Source organism: Curcuma longa, chromosome 11 (genome assembly GCF_044706935.1).
Source record: "Curcuma longa cultivar G26 ecotype Majalengka, Jawa Barat chromosome 11, ITB_CL_G26_1.1, whole genome shotgun sequence".
Classification (NCBI taxonomy): domain Eukaryota; kingdom Viridiplantae; phylum Streptophyta; class Magnoliopsida; order Zingiberales; family Zingiberaceae; genus Curcuma; species Curcuma longa.
Window position 1 is genome coordinate 16495114 of NC_133871.1, and position 15400 is coordinate 16510513.

At 35.6% G+C, this 15400-nt stretch overlaps 2 protein-coding genes across 5 annotated transcripts; one reads left to right on the top strand and one right to left on the bottom strand.

The window, feature by feature from the left end:
* The first annotated feature begins 3661 nt into the window (after positions 1–3661).
* LOC141841689 (protein STRICTOSIDINE SYNTHASE-LIKE 10-like) lies at positions 3662–5894 on the top strand. Its single transcript, XM_074729870.1, has 3 exons — positions 3662–3966; positions 4050–4313; positions 5262–5894. The coding sequence occupies exons 1-3, from the start codon at positions 3674–3676 to the stop codon at positions 5767–5769; spliced, it is 1065 nt and encodes a 354-aa protein (XP_074585971.1). The 5' UTR covers positions 3662–3673; the 3' UTR covers positions 5770–5894.
* A 339-nt stretch (positions 5895–6233) lies between these two features.
* Positions 6234–14953, bottom strand: LOC141839532 (uncharacterized). Of its 4 annotated transcripts, none has more exons than XR_012602702.1 (4): positions 11761–12088; positions 7290–11658; positions 7118–7185; positions 6234–6469 (listed from the first exon to the last, which is right to left on the bottom strand). XR_012602702.1 is itself a non-coding variant. In XM_074727294.1 (4 exons), exon 3 carries the CDS (start codon positions 11608–11610, stop codon positions 7330–7332), a length of 4281 nt encoding a protein of 1426 aa, XP_074583395.1. In that variant the 5' UTR covers positions 11611–11658; positions 11761–11821; positions 14484–14504; the 3' UTR covers positions 6476–7185; positions 7290–7329. The 4 variants fall into 4 exon arrangements, 3 of the variants coding, with proteins under 3 accessions (XP_074583395.1, XP_074583396.1, XP_074583394.1); XM_074727294.1 differs by lacking the exon at positions 6234–6469 and adding an exon at positions 14484–14504 and having other exon boundaries at positions 6476–7185; positions 11761–11821; XM_074727295.1 differs by lacking the exons at positions 6234–6469; positions 11761–12088 and adding an exon at positions 14484–14953 and having other exon boundaries at positions 6476–7185.
* Positions 14954–15400: the final 447 nt, after the last annotated feature.

A 15400-nucleotide genomic window follows, 5' to 3' on the forward strand; every position in this document is an offset into this window, starting at 1 on the left:
GCTTTAGGTTGGGTTAGATTTTTCAACTCCCCAAATTGGTAGTCCGATCGGCCCCATCCGACCCCGCCATATGATGCATTTCTGATGGATTGACCTGCCTGCTATGGGTTGACCAATTTGAGAGCTTTATTTACCCAAATAAATTAGCAATTTGTCGCATGTTTTAGTTAAATCCCAAAGTGGTGAAGAGTAACGATATTACGTATAAATGAAGTGAAGAGAAGCCCCTAAATATATAAATACAAATTGGTCCAATATTCTTTCATAATTGAATACTATAGCACTTAGCTTAAACGTACCGGGGTTATATAGCATTTAAGATAACTTAATGATAGTCTTATTGTTATGTGTCGTTATCTTTTTGTTAAAAAAACATTAAATAGTAACTTCAAAATAACTAAAAGATAGCATGTATTTATTAAGAATATATATATATATATATATATATATAATACACTCTCTTACTCCTTTTTCACCTCATCTTTCTTCTTCTTTTTATTGATTTGAATGTTTTGATTTTTTTTGTTTACTATCTATTTCATTAATGATATCTACTAAAACAATTAAGATCATAGTTGTAGATATTTCACTTTCTGGTCATGTAATAATAACAATAAAAATGCAAAACGATAAGAATGAACATATATCTTTATAGAACAAAAATTTAATATTATTAATTATATTCAACTATAATTTTAATCTCGAGACATGGAAAAAAATGATTGATGCAAAGGCTATAAGATATTTTACTTCTATTTTGAAAATCAGGAGAGATATAATATGATGTTTTAAACAATAAAAGGTAAAATAAATTACCTCCATTTAAAAGATAGTAACTCTCTTTACGGTGAGTGGAAATTAGCAACATCTACCATATATAATAAAATGGTAGTGCCTTTGGCAGGACTAGTCGGTTTATATGAATTTAAGAAGAATAGATCTGAACGACTAACTAATCTAAATAAATTTAAGAAGAATAGATCTGAACGACTAACTAATCAACCACCATGATTAATTATCATTAAATTAATTTGTCCAAATCCACTGATTGTACATACCTTCATTAACTTTTTTTATTTTTACTTTTACTTTTTAGAAAATGAAGACCTCTAATTCACACACACAATTTTTATCCACAGATATTTGTTCAAGTTCAATAGTTGACCTTTAAATTGTCCTACATGAAGGTTGGTCCCTTCCATGCTCAGTTTGCCATGTTAGTATAATTATCCCACGAGTAAACTGAGACTGACTTGTATTATTTTTCAATGAATTAAGAAAATTAATTAAGTGGCATGCAGTTCCTGGCCGGTGTAATCAGAATTAAGAAAATTATTTAATTTACAGTTTCTGATCGGAGGATCCGAAGATTATTATTATTATTTTTAATAATTTTTAATTTTAATAAATTTTAAATTTTTTGGTATTTAAAATAGTTTTAAAAATTTTATTTTTTTATATTTGAAAATTTTAAGCTCCTTTAGAATTTTTAAATTTTTTAAAAAAATTATTTTTGATGTTCATAATCGATCAATAAAATTAATATTATCTGTAAGATAATCAATATCCCGTACTCTTAGAAGAAAAATTACATGAGCACTTCAAAAGCAGAAATTAAAACGTGTTAATTAATTAAACAATCCACTAAAAAGCACTAAATAAATAAAGTAATAAATAGGGCCAAAGTGAAAAGATATATATGCTGAAGAAGTTTTGTACTTAGTTTTTTTTTTTTACTTTTCTTTTTCTTTTTCTTTTTGATAGTAAAATCCCCATTAATTAATTGCATTGAAAAGATTTGTCAACAACTTCCACTTCTGGACCATGAATTATTGACTCTCCAACCAACCTAGCTCATGTCAGGCCTTTAGTTTTCATTTTTCTTAAATATTATAAATATGCCGACGATGCAATATCCACGTCGACTATAGCATTAATTTATTAATTACTCGAAAGATGATTTGTTTAATTTTTGTTCTTTATATTAATGCACTATATATTATTTAAACATAATAAATAAGTATTGGCAAATAGATTTTTTTTAATATATATATATATAGAGAGAGAGAGAGGAATGCACATAAAAATTAATCAAATTTTGGTTTAATAATATATATTTCATTAAGCATATATGTTTATTGAAAAACAAATTTTGTATGCGGAATATTTTATGAGAAAGATTTTTATAGTAAATAGATTATATTTTGATGATGACAACTAAATTGACGGCTAAAACGACGTGACTATTGCATATATTATCATAATACTAAAACGAAAAATGAATTAAGTCGATAAAAAATAGTCAAGAGAAGTCCCCTATGTGCATTTATAATTGTCGTTAGATATTAATTAAGAGGATGGACCGTATTTAGTTACAAAAATAATAATAATAATACGTATGAATTGTTAAAGAAAAAGACATGTAATTAGTATCCATTTTACCTTTCATTTCCAACCAACTAGCAAGATATCGATGTGCTAACTAGCCTTTAATTATCTCATTAATTGGTATAAGAGGATCGATCGGAAGAAGGGCCCGATCGAACAAGGAGTGAGCAATATTTATATATATAATTTAATGGGTCCGTTCGACAGCAAGCGATCGATCAGCAATTAGGATGTTATTGTTAGCAAAAGAAGGGTTTGCAATCCATTTAGAAAAGAAATAATGAGATTTTTTAAGTTGAAAGAAAAGAAGAAAAAAAAGATTTTTATCCGATCGATCTGGATGAAGTAAAATTTAACTAAAAATAAATCAGAAAAAGAAAAGCATAATTTTGTGTGGAGCAAAGAATTAATAGGGTGACATGTTCGATTGCACTTTTTACATGCATTATTATTATATTTTTATCTGAAACTGAGCACTAAATTATTAAAATGAAGTGGGATGAGAGGACCAATGGTATATTGGAAAAGCTTAAAATTAATTAAATTATACCCTTTTTAATTTCATATTTTAGTATTATCTTGAAATACTTTCGACATGTGCATTTATCACATATAAATTTATTGCACCTTCCGCCAACTTCTGACTTCTCCATATACATACATATGAACTTCCATTATTGAGCTTTATTTAATTTGGTAAATAAAAATCTCAAACGATCATATGACTTTCATTTTAACGCATTTATGAAAATCTACTCGAGAACAATTAATAATAAAAAACGAGCAATATCAACGGTCGCAGTTAAATGAATATTATGATTTATTTTATTTTATTTTATGATAGAAGACCAACGAATATTAAGAAAGTCAATATGCGTCTGGTTTTTAATTAATTAATTTATTTACATTTTTAATTATATAGATTGAGTCCACTCGAGCTAGCTAGCTAGCAAACCGATTTTACATTTTATTCGGGTGGAACACTTGATTCAGCTCATTTTTACACGTACGTACTTTATAAAAATAATTTTATATGATTAAAGTGCAACGTTATTTGATATAAAAAAGTTCTTAAAATTAACTTGATTTGATAAACTGATTAATATAATTTACATAATCCATTTATTTCTTCTAATATTGTTATGTCGTTTTCATATTTAGTTTACATTAATTTTATTTCGGGCCGTGTCAAATCATACTGTGTCATCGAAATATTATTATTATCATTATTTAAGCCTCAGCTTCCCTTCCCTTCTTCTTCGCCAGCATCAATTCCAACTCCGCCATGGACGATGCTTCATTAACTCTACCAATCTTCTCCTCCGTCATTCTTCTCCTCTTCTCCCTCCCATCGTCATCCTCATCCTCTTCCTCTTCCGCTTCCTCTTCCTCTTCCTACGAAGCGAAATGCATGCTCCAGATCGAGAGGATCGACCTCACCGCCACCGTCGGTCCTGAGAGCCTCATCTTCGACCACCTCGGCCGAGGCCCCTACACCGGCGTCTCCGACGGCCGCATCCTCCTCTGGCATGGCCATTCCCAGGGCTGGTCGACCTTCGCCGTCAATTCCGCAAACAAGTAATAATATATAATCTATATCTCCGAGGTGATCGATCGGCCACCGCCTACTAATTAACTTATCGCTTTGAGTTCTTCATCAGGAACAGAGCATGCTACGGCGGCGGAGTGGTGGAGGAGAGCGAGTGCGGTCGGCCGCTGGGCCTGCAGTTCCACCGGGCGACGGGGGTTTTGTACGTGGCGGACGCCTACTTGGGGCTGCTGGCGGTGGGGACGGAGGGAGGGGTGGCGAGGAGGATCGCCGACGGCGCCGACGGCGTGCCATTCAACTTCACTAATGGAGTGGACGTGGATCAGAGCACCGGGGAGGTATACTTCACCGACAGTAGCACGCAGTACCAGAGGCCGTGAGTAGATTTCAATTTCAGAATCCCTATATCAGCTTCTTCATCATCATATTTAATTTATTATTATCTAGAGAAATAACTTTTTAAATTATCCCTGAATTTTAATATTTTTTTTCTGTGTTAACAACAACTGCCATTAAACGTCTATTCTCTATTAAATATCATGCAATGCCCAGTACTCTTCATTAATAAATAAGATAACTAGAAATGTAAAGTAGTACTCCAATAAAAATTTGCAATAATATAAAGAAGAATCAAAGCATATTGATATTAATAAAATTTTTAAAAAAATATCAAGACTTTGTATTTTCATAAGTTTTTAGAGTTTCAAATTCAAAATTTATCTCAAGTTTCAAAAAGTCAACCGATAAAATCAAACTTTAATTATTACAAATTATTATACTGATTACCTACCCAAAACATTTAATACTCACACTAGCTCCCATCCTCCCTAGCTCGTTCGTATATATATGTATATTAATTTTCTAATCATACAAATGTGGGTCATGCCATAAATTCGCAATGAATCCGTCCAACAACTCGTTAGATTCCATCTCGAACTCAACACTGTCAAATAAGTCCACTAGTATATATCTATTATTAATATGGCTAGATATTATATATGGTTTTGTCATTTTAATAGTAGCTATTCTTATTTATGTACTTAGCTTCAAATATTGTCAACTTTGTTTGAGGAATTGATCACTCGCTTCGACAGAGCAAATTAATATATAGTCCAAGTCGAGATCATATATATATAATTAATGCGTGTGAGAAAAAAAGAATATATTTTATCCAATAGTGAATTAATGTCCCCATATCTTAATTAATTATATATGTACCGTTTGTTAATTCCAAATTAATAATATAATGAATTATAATATAAGTTGACTACATATATATAAATTAAAATAATAAGTAATAATATTAATTATATATTTTGTGCAGGGACTATTTATTATGTGTGATCACAGGAGATTCAACTGGAAGACTGTTGAAGTATGATCCAATAAAGAAGAATGTTATAGTGCTCAAACACTCCATTCCCTTTCCTAATGGAGTCGCCTTGAGCGATGATAACACTTTCCTTGTATATGCTGAGACCGGTTCTTGCCGGATCATCAAGTACTGGCTTCGCGGCCCCATGGCCGGTTCCACCGCTGTGTTCGCAGACCTCCCAGGTTACCCTGACAATATTCGAAGAAATTCAAGAGGAGAATTCTGGGTGGCAATAAATCGCGAAAAGATAGACTTAAACACTCAAGTGTTCAAGACTACTGTAACACAGACGACGACGGTAATGGCGATCAAATTGAGTAGAGAAGGAAAGGTAATGGAGGTATTATGGAATGGATCAGATGATACATTTGTACCGAGCGAAGCCAGTGAACACAACGGCACAATATGGATTGGTTCGGTGGAGAACCCTTATGTCCAGGTGTATAAGCTCCAGTGATTTGTGGGTGTGGGTGTGTTTTTAATTTTATTATTTTTTTTTATCTTCCACTAGTTTGACTCATCGAGTGGTGTAAAATAAAATATATAAGTTGAAGTAATATTATTGTATTGTGTTTATTGTTGTCATAAAAAATTAACTTGGATATATATCTTCGTCGAGGCAAATAATCAACATGTATCATGTTCAATCAAGTTAGTCAAGTCATTTCAAACTAGGCCAATTCTGCTCAAATTCATCACATTCTATTATAGCACAATGTATTTAAAATCCCAGCAGGTGCCACAAGAGAATTTGTGATCTTCATGGTTTTCGTTTTCACGAGTATTTTCACTAGCATTTATAAAAACATGTTTTGCACAGGCAAGATTTGAAGACTAGCCTCTCACTTAACCGGCAAAAGATTGACAAAAAGATCATTCCAACTCCATATAATTCGCATACGGCTTGAAAAGAATAGCAAATGAAGGCAAGCTAATCACAAGTGCAGTAAATATATTCACTGTTAAGTTTGTATTAGTCACAAAATCATCAAAAGAAGAAAAAAAAATACAAGTTTAATATTTCGAGGTACAGAGTGTCACAGCATGTTCCTTGGAAACAAAGCCTTGGACGTTTGCTTTGTCGACTAGTAGATAAAGCTGAGCTACGTAGCTACGGTGTCGTATTACCATAAAGTATGGTATACGCAAAGGTATTTCTGCACAAAAAATAACACAGACAAACAATCTAATATTCCAAATAAGACCAAAACTTGGATATTATTCCCAAGCCATTCACTGCAAGAATGAAGTGAATGTTAAGATGTGCTTTTCTACAATAAAAAAATATAAAATGTCACAATTTGTCAAGTAATAAGACGCAACTTGGGAAAAGTGTGATCGTATGTTACATGTTGAGAAACTGAAGAACTTCGGCTATTCACATCCGCCCCAAGCAAGTAATATCATCGCTTGTGATATGTACTATAGACATGGAATTAAAATGTGCCCATGTAGGGAAGATTCAACTGACAATCTAATAAAGCTAGGAACTAATAAAAAAATTTGTAGTGCATGCATGAGAAAAAACAACATATTCTCACGCCAAGCTGCTGGAAACAGTGAAATGCCGCTCGTAAATCCAATGTACTCAGTGGCATTAGCACAGGTATGATAAATATAAATATATTTAGAGAATGAATTTAATTCTATTGGAGACGTTCTATAAAAAGCCTGCTTTATTATCTTTCCATAAGAAAAAAACAGCAAATTTACCTGAAAGCCCTAAAAATGCTAAGAAAACACCTTCAGAGAAGATGAAAAATGGTGAGTGAAATTTACAGGAATTAAAGCAAGTTCTGGATCACCTCAGTAAGATCCCAAAGTCATGCTTGATGCGTGCACTAGGATGTGAGCCTCAGTTGATGGGTATAACCTAGAAAAACAATACAAAGATAAATTCCATGTACGCTTAGTAGAATATGCATCACAAACACGGCATTTTACACAATAAACAAAGGTAACAGATTAGTAGTTCACCAGACTCGAGGTACAGAGCAAAGCTGCTTCATTTATTTTCTTACTTCCATGATGAATGCTTAGCCGATCTCTCAGTGGGTCTTTCTGCATCCCAACTCCCTTCAGGCTCCTTCCTCTTTGAACCTACACCAGGAACAGCATACATTCTAGTCTGATCCTCCATGAAAACCTGGGAAGAAGCAGGCAAAAGATATCTTGAGGATGAAAGCAGATCCCCCTCTTTTCCTTCTGGATATCCACTCCCAGGACCAGTATTCAAATCCAAGCCTTGTCTACTCAAACTACCGGTGCCACCTTCAGGAAAACTTATCATGTAAGGCCTAGGATAGTGAGATGAAACAGCAGCAGCAGGACCGACAAGTAGTGAAGGATAAGCAGGGAAACATGAACCACCTCCACTATAAGAATCAACATATGGGGTTGAGGCACCAGAGAAAGAGGCTGGTGCAAGTGAAAAAGTGGAAGGAAAGGACAGGTTTGCAAAAGGAAATGTTGTAGCTGGAGAAATCACCATGGCTGGAGATGATGATAATGCAAGACCCCGATAAATATCATTACCAAGGTTGCCAGCACATAATGATCCTGAAATTCTATGGGATCCTACTGCTGCAACTGCTGGATTGGATTGCTCTCCTCTATCAGGCAAAAAAGATGGTACAACAACTGGATAAGAATTAGGACAGAAGGAAGATGAGGCATGCCCAGGTTCCAAATTATTTGTTCTATGACCAGTAACTGGAGCTAAACTTGGTACAATACTTGCATAGTTTGCTTGTTGGCTCCTGGGTTGTGTTTCTGTACCAACTTCATCAATGCCTGGTCTGTCATTCAGATCAAAATTCCGGAGTACATTTGCTTTGCTAGCAGGGAGTCCTCCAGATGCAGATTGAATGTGCAAAAGTGGCAGCTCCAATCTACGGTTAGTGCTTGCCGAGAACTGGACATTCTCCACACTATCATCAACTCTGTTTAAATCAAGATCTAGATCTACCCCGACAACAGTTTTTGTAGGGAAATCATTAGCAATAGTAATACCTGTCATCTGAATAGAACTCTGAGAGGCCATATCCTCAACGTCCTCATCAGCTATGTTAAGATCAATATTTAGCGGCAAACGGCTCTTCTTTCCAGCATCATCAGATGGCAGGGTATCTAGGATATTAGATGCCTTCCACGGCTCAGCTGGCCGGAATGCACTAGTAGCCGCTGAGCCTTTCCATCCAGGCTCACCCTTAGCCTTCAACAAAATTTCAGGTGGAACAAAATGACCTTTTGCTGGAGCAACTACAGTAACTGAAGCTGGCAAATTAGTTGACATGGAATTTGAGAAAAGAGATTGGCAAGGCATATGTACTGAAGAGGGAGATATTGTCGAAGAGATAATTGGCTTCACTTGATTTCCTTCGTCCACAGGAATGCCTTCATTCAAATCAAGTTCGAGTCTAGTGAGAACAACTTGTTCAGCAAAAACAATTGATGAGCAGCGATCTGCAGATGATGCATGATCCTCCTCCATCACTTCCTCAATCCCAGATGACCTAGAAGGCTTTGCCAAATTCTCAGTTTCCTTGATTTTAGTAGACAGCGCTTCTTGAATTGCTGATGATTCAGCTGAGCCACTTTCATTAGCCTCCTTTAAATTTTCAATCATCTCAGCAGTGACATGAGAAACAGCAGCAGATACTACTAGTTCATCACTGCTAGGAGGGGGGATATTCTTATCCTTTGCTTCACAGGACAATTCCAACGGACTGATTTCCATGTTATTGGATTTCATGACATTAGACTCATTGATAGCTGTAAGAGAAGGCATACTGACAGCAGGCAATGAGATTTCAGAATCTAGTGATGAAGATTTCAGAAGGTTTTCAATCGAGCTAGAACTACTCGACGGTTTTTTCACTACTTGGCTTGTCTTATGCTCTTCAACAACCGGAACTTCTAATTTCCTACCATCAGAAATGCACATATTGTTGTTATCTTCAATCTTACAATTCCTTTCAAAAGATGTGTTCTCATCCTTCAATGGGCCTGTGAAATTAGGCCTAATATCTGTACAAATGCCAGAAATTAGCACATCAGTGGTTTGTTTGTCTTTAATTGGATCAGCTCCAATGCTATCACCCCCCTCTGGTTCTGGTTCATCAATTCTTTCTTCCCCAGATTTTACCACTATGTTCTCAGAAACTAAATTATCAAGAGAGCTCATACATGTGACAGTAGATTGTGTTGTCTGCAATTGAGTAGAAATAGCACTTTTACGTGTAAGCTTGTTATCAGTCTGCAATATATCAGAAGCTAACACACAATCAACTTTCTTTTCTTCCTTCTCAGAGCTAGCATTAGCAGATTCATCATGTGGAGTATTCCTCTTAGCCATATCATCATCACAAGATAATCCTAACATAGAGTCATCATTGCCAGTGCATTGTTCCTTTACTGCACGTGGAGTTCCAAGTGAATCAATTGGTGTAATTATGTTAGACCTGGAAATTTCCCCAGCAGCCACAGTAGCTAACAGATTCATCCCCATATCATCCCCAGCAGCCAAACGATTGGCAGCTTCAGAATACTTGGCACAGCTTTCTACCAAGGCAAGCATAGAATTGTAAGAACTTGCCCTTGCTTCAGTCAAGCAAGCTCCATTTTCATTCCCTGACAAACAGGCAGTTCTAGCAGGATATGTGAGTTTTGCAGTTACCTCAGTATTTCTTCTATGTTCTTCAATCCCACTTAATCCTTCTTTAACATCATTGCCCTGACATGACACTGTATTAACATCTGTTGTGTGAGACAAAGGAACATCATTCTTCAGTTTTAATTTGCCGTCATTCAAATCATTTTTGTCTGATATACCCACAGACGATAATTTGCCGCTAGGTATCAATTGATCCTCAAGAGAACCACCACTGTCCCTCTTCCCTGGGCTTCGTCCGGTGTTGGGAAGCCTAACGATCAACCTACCGATATTTCCATGATCATCAACAGGGATATCAAGTGGTTTTTCACCTTGTAATGTTTTATCTGCTGTCATAACATTGTTAACTGACATACACCTGCCAGCATGAGTTTCCTTATGATTTCCAGATTCATTAGTTACAAGAAGCCCATTGCTTGACCGACGACTGCGGTTCATAGAGCCAATTAACTTGCTAGCATTTCCAGATCCAACTACTGAACTCGTTGCTTCTTCCTTCCATGAAGAAGTCATTGTTTTCACCTGATCACCAGAACAAGAGTGGCTGTTGCTCTGAGATGGACTGGAAGCAGTGCTCTTCTCCTCTTTAACTGCTGGAGATGACAACATTGAAACCCCACTGCCTGCAGCTGTTTTGCAATGTAGATCCTTTGAGCTAGCTACAAGAGGTGCAGGTACAATTGGCTTCTTATTAGAATCAGTGATCCCATGTTTACTAGGTAAAGCCTTACCAGCTGATGGCCGAGTTATAGAGATTTTGGCAGCCGCATCAGTTGATCCAGTGCGCTTATTTCCTGCTTGAGTAACATCAGAATGTCCTGGCTTCATTGAAAATGAAGCTGATTGGCCAGATCCAACAAATTTCCCATCACTTATTTTTGACATCTCTGCATCAACTCGTTTCTTCCAAGTGTCAACAAGACCCCTAGCTCTCTTTTGAATCTCCATGTTTTTATGGCTGCGTAAATTGTTCACCGACTTGCCTATATTACAAATCTGCAAAGCATTTAGGTTTATAGGCAATTTTTCAAGTGCACAAAGCAAAGACAAGAGAAATTCCTCAACTAATTTTTCATTCTCACAGGGATTGCTTCCATTATCAGTCTTTCCTTTGTGCACCTCCTGGAGCCATTCATCCAGCACAGGCACTCCCCTAAGCTGAACGAACTTATTAAGGAAATCGGACTTTTCTGTAGCAGCAATGACATCAGCAAGTATTATGCGGCCAGCTAAATCTATTTTCTTCTCTGTTATATCTAGTTGCATTAAGCTGACCAAATTATCAACCCCTTCGGTGCTCACAAGCCCACCTTTATCGGATATTTTGTTAATTTCTGTGTTAATGTTGTCAAATTTTAAGGTAACAAAACCTCCATCACCAACTTTAGAAAATTGCTCTCGCTTGATTGTTTCTGTACTCAGGTCTTTCTTGACAAGTTCCATGGTCTGGTCACCCTTGATTGGCTCCACAATTTGATCATTCCTCAATCTCTTCTTTCCCTTGACCTGAGGAGAGGTGCCACTACTCTGTACATTATCTGAGGCAGATTTTAACTGTTGGCTGCTTGTCGGAGTATTCAGTGTCTTTTGTGAATGCCCACCTGATTGCAATGCTCCATTCATTTCTAACTGAGTCTGGTTCAAAGGTTTACCAACTTCTTCCTGATGTTGCTGAGAAGAAGAGTCAAAGGTTCATAAGTGCACACGCAGAAGGTAAGAAAAAAGGCATTCCAGTTGTATGGAATAGAGACACAGATGGATGAAAAAACTCACATTGGTATAATCCTGCTCAGTCAACCACCACAAACATTTGTTGATGATATCATATACTCTCCTACACACAAACGCTTGTGTCCTCAGAGGAAGCTAAACATTCTAAGGTAAAATGCAATTTTACATGATGAAGAACAAGGCAAAAGGAATCACGTCTTTGTGTAAAGATCAAAACACTTAATTTAGGGCTGTGTCAAGCAATATACTATTTAAGAGCTTAAGATCACAAGGTTAAGCCACTTGACACACAAATTGGGAGAATCTTTCCCTCTCATTAAATGCTGAATGATTCAATGAAAGGCGAAGTGATTCCAGCATGAAAGGAGAATGTTCATCCAACTGGTATTTTCTGTCTATCCTGTAGCAGAAATGATTTTTTTCAAAATTTAATAGACTGACATAAGAAATAGGGATCAATATTCAAAACGGCATACCACAAAAAAAAGGTGTGTAATAAATAAGTTTATACAGTTCTTTATCTATATTTTTAAAAAATGAAAAAGGAAAAAAATGTAACTATTTTTTACTTCAATAAAATAAAATGATGCTAAGAACTTTTAGTAGATGAATAGATAAGAGGTTAATGCAACTACCAAAATCAATGTAGAAATTGATGGCCTGTACATTCAGGAGTCAGGAAAAAAAGAAAATCTAAAGGAAAAGGTATAAATTGTGTGAGCAAGTTCCAAATTCTATCACTATGAAAATATATATATATATATATATATATATATATATATATATATATATGCTTTTCAAAGCTGGTGAAATCATAAAGATGACAATTTCAAAACATACATAGCAGCCAAATAAGAAACTAATAGATATGGCAAAATAAGAAGTTTATGCTTCTCTTATATAGATACCAACAATAGGGAAAGCCTAAGTGTCAATTGGATTACTTAGATTGAGAAACATGACTAAATATATGGAGAACAGTATGTATATGCATAAAGGATGAATACAGAAAAGGTACTTATCAATCATACAGACATCATGGAAACAATGATTACAGATTAATACCAAACATAAGAAATAGTTTCAGTTTCCATAGTTAGTCAGTTATACAGATAAATATATCTGTAACTTGGGGTGAAAAAGAAGGAAATTAAGGGAGCTATGAAGTATGGGTAATAAAGATTTACCTATTTAAGCTTCAAAACAATTTCAGAGAACAACTTGTCAACTTGGTTCACAAACATATCTAAATTTAAATAACTAAATAGAATGAGGGAACAACATTTAGTACCAACTTACAGAACAGAAACATTATCCAAAAGCTACAATATTACTCTGAAATTTCAGAAATGGATGGTTAAAGGTGGTATTGACATAGCACATGATAGACAAACTCAAAGTTAACTATCTAATGTTGATTGAATGAATTGCACAGGATAGACTAGATGTACTAAAATGGTATAAGTGTATATATATATATATATATAAGGCCAAGTATAAATAAAATAAAATACAATAAAATTGTTATTTGAACATTGAACCAGTTTATTTTAGTGGATTTCTATATTTTAAATAGATCATTAAAGTCATATTTTCAACCAAGAAGAAATTTAAAAAAAGTATTTAAAACATTGAACCAGTTTATTTTAGTGGATATATTTATTTTAGATTAATCAAATTTATTTGCACCAGGTATAAGGAGTGACCAATCATAAAAGCATTGAGTTAGTTTAATGCTTGAAACAAAAACTACAAAGGCATTTTGTTGAAAAAAAATGAACAGCATAAGAGGGAAATTAATATGATTTTTCGATTATCTGGGGAAAAGTATGTGATATATTTCCTAATTTTTATTAAGGTAAGCATGTTCTTCAAATGCGTATGTTCTAATAATCACAGAAAAAAATAATACAACAAAAGATATACATAGCATGTAATTACAAGCTGTAGGGACACAAAGTTCAGGTGAGTTACAGGTTTCTTTATGACCAGAAGTTGTGTTTGAAGAGTCATCAATATCTATGGGGTTGTGTACTGATGGGCTTTAAATTCTGTCACCGATAAATAAAATTATTTCCATTTAGAAGATGTCCCCTCACAGACTGCAACGTGAGGGTATGGTGTTCATTTCTGGTGTGGAACTCTAAGTTGTCACTAAAAAATACACACATGTTGCCATCTTTTTATGCTTATCTAATTTCTGATAAAATCAACCCATTCTATTCAAGTAATAAATTTACTGCCTACTGTGATACCAACGACAAGGACAAAGTCCATGAGGCTTGAATCATGGGATTAATCACTTATCTACGAGAGGACGCCAATATGAAAGCTCACACTTCTAGGGTACATTGGCAAGAGCCTCGTCTTTCTCCATTTTTTTTCTTATGCATAAGATACATATTTTACAAAAAAAAAAATTGGTGTGCATCATAAGTGCGACATAGCAACTAAAGTTTAAAAGGAAATTGCAAAACGTCACACAGCCTCCTGATATATTCCAAATAAAGTTTCCAAACATCTTCTAAATTCTACAAGACATGAGAAATTGCACACTTGAAGAAACTTTCATAGGGTACATACCCATAGGCCAACCGTCGACGCCATACAAGAACACGGCAATTGAGCCTTAAAAACTATCCAACCAACAATTAAAACAGACATCCTATAAGAAATCAATAAAACTCCAACCAATGCACAATCAACTCCTGAACATTTGTCCAGATATTCGTCTTTTCAAGCTCATAATCCAATAAAGAACGTACCTTTAGGAACGAATCCCAAATGCGCCTGCGACCGGCGATAACAACTTCTCCAGCATCTTGTACAACATTAGGCGTGGAGACAGACTGAATGAGCCGCCAAACCTTCATCTCATCATTCCGCCCCTGCATATCTTTGCATCTTCCCCGATTCGGTTGCCTCCAGTCCCTCCGACAGCACAAACTATCAATTCCAGATGGATTACGATTCAAGGACCAACTAGACCTCGAATCGTAAGACTCCAGAGGCCGAGGTCCCTGGAGGATAAACGGGAGGAAACCCTAGCTCCGGCAACTGCATCTGTGGCGGACGATGGGAGACGGCGGAACGATCGATCGCAGGCAAATATAGAGTGATGAAAGGGAAGAAGAAAGCATTCGGATCGCAAGGAAGGGCGAAGCTGCAGACGGATTTGGGTGACTGGAATCGTTTGTCGCGACGGTTTGGAGAGGAGAAAGAGGAGATGGGAGAAGAGGAGATGGAAGGCGAACTGAACAAGAGGCGGTATTCTTGGTTTGTTTTGGTTCGGTGAGACAGGTAAGGAAATTTAACCGGAGACGGTCCTGTCTCTGTCTGACTTACCAAACAGGAACATTAATTTCTTTTACAAATCTTCAGTGGGCTCCACTATGAGATCCAAATTTTTGTTTCGTTATATCTCCTTGTTTTCGTGTTTCGTGCATCGGATGAAACATGACATCCTCATTTCAAACTCGAAGTAGACCGTAGACGGGCAGTGAACCGAATCGGCTGGCCTCGTACGTTTTTTGGATCGCGATGGGTGCCTGACGATGGTGGAAGGCACGTGACCCGAGTGACGCGGAGAATTGACCGGTTCGATCCAAATCAAATACAAACAATAAATAAATAAATAAATATATATATATATATATATATATATATATATATATATATATAT